Source organism: Myotis davidii, unplaced genomic scaffold (genome assembly GCF_000327345.1).
Source record: "Myotis davidii unplaced genomic scaffold, ASM32734v1 scaffold551, whole genome shotgun sequence".
Lineage (NCBI taxonomy): Eukaryota > Metazoa > Chordata > Mammalia > Chiroptera > Vespertilionidae > Myotis > Myotis davidii.
Window position 1 is genome coordinate 1,149,991 of NW_006283788.1, and position 7,544 is coordinate 1,157,534.

General features: G+C 54.9%; 1 protein-coding gene across 1 annotated transcript in view; it reads right to left on the reverse strand.

The window, feature by feature from the left end:
• TJP3 (tight junction protein 3) overlaps positions 1-7,544 on the reverse strand; it is a 31,353-nt gene that overhangs the window by 5,930 nt on the left and 17,879 nt on the right. Inside the window, exons 7-14 of the mRNA XM_006754070.2 lie at positions 7,233-7,392; positions 6,866-6,974; positions 4,013-4,071; positions 3,702-3,768; positions 3,341-3,497; positions 2,779-2,887; positions 2,458-2,689; positions 1,153-1,364 (exon numbers count right to left, since the gene is read on the reverse strand). Of these exons, the coding sequence (XP_006754133.1) occupies positions 1,153-1,364; positions 2,458-2,689; positions 2,779-2,887; positions 3,341-3,497; positions 3,702-3,768; positions 4,013-4,071; positions 6,866-6,974; positions 7,233-7,392 (1,105 nt within the window). The remainder of the gene's footprint in view (positions 1-1,152; positions 1,365-2,457; positions 2,690-2,778; positions 2,888-3,340; positions 3,498-3,701; positions 3,769-4,012; positions 4,072-6,865; positions 6,975-7,232; positions 7,393-7,544) is intronic.

The following is a 7,544-nucleotide window of genomic DNA, read 5'->3' on the forward strand; positions in this document are numbered from 1 at the left end:
GCTCTTGGTGTTTTGTGCTGGTGTATTTTTTTTTAAATTGTGGGAAAATATACATCGCATGAAATTTACTTTATTAATCTATACATTGTATTAGTCCGTTCACAATGTTGGGGCACCTCCTATGAGGGGAATCACATAGTATTTGTCCCGGGCCTGCCTTCTTTCACTGAGCTAATGTCCTCAAGATTCATCTCTGCTGTAGCAGGTGTCAGAATGTCCTTCCCGTGTGTGTGTGTGTGTGTGTACACGTGTGCGCGCCCAAACCCAGGAGGGTTTTCTTCCATTTTTAAGGCTGAATGATATTCCATTGTGTAGGTGAACCACATTGTGCTTACCCACTCATCCGTCCATGGACACTTGGGTGTGTTTTCACCTCTTGGCTATTGTGAATAACGTTGCTACGAATCTTTATGTTCAAGTTAGTTGCAGCTTTTAGTTCTTTTCAGGCATCACAAAAAAATTTTAATGTCTTTTCAGCCATTTAAAATTGTAACTACCATTCTTAGCAGGCTGTGTAACATTTGAAAGAGGGCTCATCTAAACCAAGATGTGCTGTAAAAACACACCCCAGATCTCAAAGATTTAGTACCCAAAAAAATATTGTGAAATAGCTCATTGATAATTTTGTATGGATTATCTCTTGAAATGTATTTTGGCTAGAGCATGTTTAAAAACATTATTGCCCTGGCTGGTGTTGCTCAGTGTTTAGGGGGTCGGCCTGAGCACAAAAGGGTCACGGGTTCCCAGTCAAGGGCATGTACCTGGGTTCCAGGTTTGATCCCTGGCCCCAGTCAGGGCGCATTTGGGAGGCAACCAATCGATTCACATCCATGTTTCTCTCTCTCTCGCCTTCCCTCCCTCCCTTCCATTCTCTCTGAATCAATGGAAAAAATATCCTCGGGTGAAGATTAACAAAAAATGATATAGTGTATTAAAATTACTTTCAGCCATTTCTTTGTATAGATTTTATATGTGGCTGGCATATTTCTATTGGGTATAGGAATTAATTTTTAAGGAAGGAAGCCCTTTCCGGTCCCCTCTGTGCCCTAAAATCACCTAAAGTGGCTGTTTTTGGTGGAAGGAGAGAGGTAAGCATTGTGGCCTCTGATGGCTACACTAGAATGTCTGCAGGCCCCTCAGCCTGGGTCCCACCTTCTCGAAGCACCACACGTTCATACGGTGGGTAGTGACCCTGCCTGGTCAGATCCGACAGGTCCTCGCGGCTCCGATGGCTGGTCTTCTTGGCTCCCCGACGAAAACCCCGTAGTCGCCAGAACTCAGCCCGTCCGCCAGAGCCCGCCGAGGCCCCAGGCCCAGGCGCCACGGCCCGCTGGGCGGCCTCCAGACTGGCCAGCTGCTCTGCCCTGGGGAGGAGGGAGAGGAGGAGCACTGGGATCAGCGTAGTCGCAGCCCCAGAGACGGCCCCGTCCCAGTGCAGGCCTGCACATGTCACCTCACATGGTCAAGGGACTCTGCAGAGGGGATGACGTGAAGGCCCCTGAGGTGGGGGTGACCCTGGACTCCCCGGGGGCCCAACGTCATCACAGGGTCCCCATAAGAAGAGGCAGGAGAATTATGCTCTAGCTGGCTGTGCTCCGTGGTTAGAGCGTTGGCCACAGCCTGAAGAAGAGTCGTGGGTTCGATTCCAGGCAAGGGCGAGTACCTCGGTTGCAGGCTCAATCCCTGGTCCCAGCCGGGGCACCTGCAGGAGGCAACCGCTCAATGTGCCTCTCTCACATCGATGTCTCTCTCTCTCTGCCTATCCCCCTCCTTTCCACTCTCTTTAAAAAAAATATCCTCAGGTGAAGGTTAACAAAAAAAGAAAAAGAAGAGGCAGCAGGGTGAGTCAGAGATGGGAGAGGCTGTGACGATGGAGGAAGAGCCGAGAGCCTGGCGCCTCTAGAAGCTGGAAGAGGCCGGAGACGATGCCCCTCTGGAGCCCCCAGGACCAGCCCACGCCTGGACCGCAGCCCTAAAGCGTTCACTTTGGGGGGTTTTGTGTGTGTTTGTTAATCCTCACCTGAGGATATTTTTCCACTTCCACTGATTTTTAGGGAGAGTGGAAGAGAGAGGGAAAGACATCAATGTGAGAGAAACACATCGATTGGTTGCCTTGACCAGGGCCTGGGCGGGGGAGGAACCTGCAAAGGAGGTACGTGCCCTTGACCGGAATCGAACCCGGCACCCTTTGGTCTGCAGGCCGACTCTCTATCCACTGAGCCACACCGGCCAGGGCTAAAGCGTTCCTTTTGCCTTTCCGACCTCCAGCATCTGTGTGGATTGAAGCCACTGCATTTGTACTGATGTTTTGCAGCAGCCCTGGGCAACCTGCACAAGCGACTGCACGCCCTGAGCCGCCTGCGCACCGCCTCAGGTTGGACCACCAACACCGCTAAGAAGTGACGGTGGGAGATGGAGGCTGGGGGCGGCCCGGCGGAGGGTGGCAGTGGTCCCCACCTCTTCTGGTTGGGAATGATGCCGCGCTCCTGCTCCCGGAGGTCACGACCCATGCGCACCGCCAGCCACTGGCCCCCGCGCGTGTGGCCCGGGCCCGGGTACAGCGTGTCCAGCACGTGGAAGACGTCGCCGCGGGTGAAGCCCAGGCCGTAGGGTGGGCTGGGCTCCAGCTCGAAGTGTGTGCGGATGTAGAAGGAGTCGCCCACGCGGGACTGCACCATCTTCCGGAAGACTGCGGGCAGGGAGAGGCTCTGAGCCGGCGGGCTTGCTGCCGGACCTTTCCCTTCCCGGGGACCGGGCCTCCCGCTGGGCCCCACTCACTGTCCTGCTTCCGCTGCGTCACCAGCTCCACCTCCTCGCCCAGTGGCAGCCCCAGCAGGACCTGCACAGCCTCCTCCCGAGTCAGGTTCCGGAAGGGCACGTCATTCACCTGCCGGGGGAGGGGGGAGGAGGAGGGGGTGAACCCCTGGGCACAGCTCACCCCAACTCCAAGGGGCCCAGTGATGGGGGGCAGCAGACGGGGGCAGGGAGGCATCGCTGGGGGCAGCACGGGCATCAGACACACGGAAGACTTGGCGGGAACCCAGGGCACGGGAACGGTAAGCGGCACACACATAACTGAGGCGCGGTGGGTCATCACGGTGATGGTGACAGTGGTGGAAATGCTGTGACACCCCAAAGAGCCACAGTCACAGGCTCGTGACCGGGACAAAGATGTCTAGACACAGACAGTGCCCAGGTCGCAGACACCAGGGTTATGGCAAGGACAACAATACGCGGACCCAGACGGGGGGCCACACCTGCTCTCAGACCCGGGGGAGGACACAGGCTGTAACAGACTCAGAGCATCGCCCGACATGCCAACACGCCCACCACCAGCCACCTGCAGAATCTGATCTCCTTCCTGGATGCCCTGCTCCTCCGCCGGGCTGCCCTCCTGCACCCCCGACACGAAGATGCCCACGTCGTTGCCTCCAGCCAGCTTCATCCCGATGCTGGTGCCCTTGTAGAAGCGGACCACCCGCGAGTCCGGGCTGTACCTGCAGGCGTGGCAGAGGCAGGTCCGTCCAGAGTGGGCACGGAGGCGATCCCCTGGGCATCCCTGGGAGCTCCCCGCTCCCTCTGGGCCTCAGTCTCCCAAGTAGCTGCGCAGGGACCCGTGATGGTCCCACCAACACACCGAGCCTGGGACGGGACCCGGATGTGGGAGTTTCCCGTCAGTGGGCTTTTCCCCGTGCACGTACCCGCGGTCCTCCATGCTCTGGCGGCTGGGCACCCTGTAGATGTCATAGCTGCTTTGCCTGGGGGTGTCTGAAAGGGAGCAGCTGGCCTGTTTCCCAAGCACACTGGCCGGTCCAGCCACCAGACCTCTGCCACCGGGGCCCCGACCCCGTGGTGGGCCGTCACCCAGCCCTCTGTCCTTCCCAGGGAACTGTCTCTGACCATGCAGGCCCATGCCAGCTCTCCCACTCCGCCTGGCTCAGCACCACCACTTGGGATTAACACAGTCAGAGGAGGGGTGCTCAGCGTCACCACCCACCCACCCTCCGTGTACCTGGTTCCAAGGTGGTTCTGGAATCCACAGAACTGTTCCGCCGAAGCTGGGGGCTCTCCCTGGTGGGGAACAGGTGGGCGTGGTGTCAAGGGGTGACTTTTAGAACTGTCGTTTGTCTGAACGTAGATTCAAATCTTGGTTCTGCCCTTCGGTGGCCGTGTGATAGCAAACCGACGGCTCGCCCTCCCTGAGCCCTGGGGGTGGCCGAGTGGCGTGAAGCCTCCAGGGAGGGCTGGTCAAGGTGAAAGGAGCCTGGGACAACTAGTCATGTTATTGCTTTAATATTAGCAGAAAGTTCCAGAGGTGGCTGTGGACTAACTGTGTGTGTCCCCTGCAAATTCACATGCGGAAGCCCTAACCTCTACTGGGATGGTGTGAGGGGGCAGGACATTGGGAGTGACGACGTTTAGCTGAGGTGATGAGGGTGGGGCCCCAGATGGCATTAGTGTCCTTATAGGAGACACCAGAGAGCACGCTCTCCCCCAGGTGAGGACACAGCGAAAAGGCAGCCGTCTGCAGGCCAGGAAGAGGCCCACCTAGAATCTGACCCTGCTGCACCCGACCACAGACTCCCAGGCTCCAGAACCGTGAGAAGTAATTGTCTGTGTGTTGGTCTCCAGTCTCTGGTCTCCTGTTAAACCAGGAGGAAAAGGAAGTCCCCTGCAAAACCAGCCCGCTGTCAGCAGGGACGAGCCACTGCCACACCTTTCCGGGAAGCATGTGGGGAAGGATATACCTTTGAAAGAACATCGAGATCAGGCCATGTGCTAGCATTTACGGCAACCGTCCTGCGAAGCCCCAGTGCTGCCCTTGGAAAGTACCAGACTCCCCACTCCACACGTCCTGGACAGATTCGTAGAGTAAGGCGTCTGCATCAGAGAAACTTGCCAAGCTCCTCGGACCCCTGTGTCTGTGTGCAGGCGGAATGCCCAGTAAGAGCACACAAAAGTCACCCAAACCCTGAGTCATGCTACCATGTGGTTCATTCACCCCACACGACGCCAAGTGTGTTTTGCTGGGCCTTTTAAATATAATCTCCCAGACACCCTTTTTCATGGCTGTCTAGTACTCCCAAACAAGGATGTATTATGATCATAGTAAAGAGTGGAAATGAGCCCTAGCCGATGTGGCTCAGTGGATAGAGTGTCGGCCTGTGAACTGAAGAGTCCCAGGTTCAATTCTGGTCAAAGGCACAAGCCTGGGTTGCGGGCTCGATCCCCAGTAGGGGGTGTGCAGGAGACAGCCGATCAATGATTCTCATTCTCTTTCTCTCTTTCTCTCTCTCTCTCTCTCTCTCTATCTCTCTCCCTATCTCCCTCTCCCTCTCCCTTCCTCTCTGAAATCAATAAAACAATATATTTTTTAAAAAGACACAACCATGAGCATTTGCTATGGGCTAAGTACACACAGGCATTGTCTCCTTTTGTTGTTGTTAATTAGCACCCTAAGGAGGCAGCAATGGAGTAAGCGTTGGGGCCTTGGGGGGGTCTCCTCTGGCCTCTGAGATGGTCCCCAGAGACCCCACCTCCTGGTAGTTGCGGCCTGCTGTCGTCTCCCTTCTGCATTGAACCACGGTTGGCCTGTGTGACCAGCAGAATACAGTGGGAGTGAAGATGTGACACATCTGAGATTAGGTTCGCCTACGCTCTCTTAGGTCATTCGCGTTGGGGAGCGAATGAGGACAGGCCCGCCTGGTGAGGCTCTGAGTCCTCCTGCCAACAGCCCTCGGAGTGAGCCTGGAAGTGGACCATCCACCCAGAAAGCCTGGAGCCCTAGACACATCTCGACCGTGGCCTCGTGAGATTACAAAGTAGAACCACTCAGCTCAGCCGCCCCCAATTCCTGACTTGGAAATGATGGGAGATAATAAATACTTACTATTGTTTCAAGCGGCTAGATTTGGGGTTAATTTATACAGCCATAGATAACAGATACAACCCCCCACTTCTCAGGGTGCTGAAAGCGTAGGTGAGGTGTCTAATATCTAAATAAACGCCAAGTATTGAGCATATATGTATTTTAGCCATGGAATTGTGTCCCCTCAAAATCCATGTGTTGAAGTCCTAACCCTCAACATCCCAGAACATGATGGTGTTTGGAAATGAGATTGTCGTAGATATCATCAGGAAAGAAGGGGTCATAGTGGATCAGGGTGGGCCCCTAGCCCTATATGACTGGTGTCCTTATGAAACAGGAAAACGTGGACACAGATCCAGACACACACGGAGGAAAGACAACATGAAGACACTCGGGGAGGAGATGGCTGTGTGGGCGCCAAGGAAAGCCAGAGGCCATCAGGAGCTGGAGAGAGGCCTGGAACAGCGTCTCCCCTGGAACCTTAGAGGGAGCACAGCCTGCTCACATCCTGATCTGGGACTCTCAGCCTCCAAAACTGAGACAACGAATTTCTATTATCTTGAGCTACCCTTTTCGGGGCACTTTGTTACAGCAGCCATAGGAGACTAATACAAATTAATTCCTATTGTTCCTTTTATAAACATCATCATAATAAACCAGCCATCCTCCAGTCCCAGAATACTAGTATACCAATGGCTATTTTGCCCCTAAGAGAAATCCCTAAAAGGGCCTTGCTGGGTCAAAGGGCTTATGCCTTTTGAAGTCTTCTAGGATGCATTATGAAATCTGGTTACTTCTGCATAAGTCGATCCATATCTGGTTCTCCTAGTACCCGAGAACCAAAAGCCACTACTGTAGGCAAGAAAGGCTATATGTGGACAGGGAGGCCTCCTCCAGGCAGGCTACAGGACTACACCCTCAAGGCTACCCCCAGTTGGAAAAGATATGCCCATGTTCCCCTCCTGTTCAACCATTCTGGCCAATGGGTGTACGTACATGGGGGAGTTGGTCCGGTCGGTGTCAGGACTCCGCTGCCTGTGTTGGGGGGGTGGTGGGACATAGGATGGTGGCGCCTGAGACAGTTCTGAGCAGAGGTCTGAGATGTCTGTGGGAGAGAGGGAAACCCATCAGCCACAGTCCACTTCCAGAGTGGACCCATTTCATAGAGGGGAACATCAAGGCCCCTCTAAACAAAGGGACCCAGACTAGAGTCAGGCTCAGCCAGGTAACTCCAGTCCTGACTTGCTGTGCGTTCTTCAGCAAGTTCCTGTCCCTCTCTAAGGCTCATGGGGCAGGCTCCTTGACTCCTCGGCTCTGCCTTTCATTCAGTCCCTCCCCCAGGGCCTGCCTCCTGGCCCCTCACCCTCCAGGAGGGAGCTGTCACTGTCACTGACAGCTGGCGGGATGTTCACCAAAAACTGCTCTCGGTCCCTGAGCACCAGCAGAGTCAGCTTCCCTTCCGATTTCTCAATCAGCTGCCGTGTGTCACTCAGCGACAGATTCTCGCTGGACACCCCGTTGATCTAAAAGGGACCGGGGAGGAAGAGAGAATGTGAGTTAATGAGAGACAGGGGAATACTGGAAACAGATACCTTGGTGGGAAGACTAGAGACGCGCTGTCAGCGGGGTTACTGAAAACAGACATCTCAAGAGAGAAAATGACACAACTGGATTC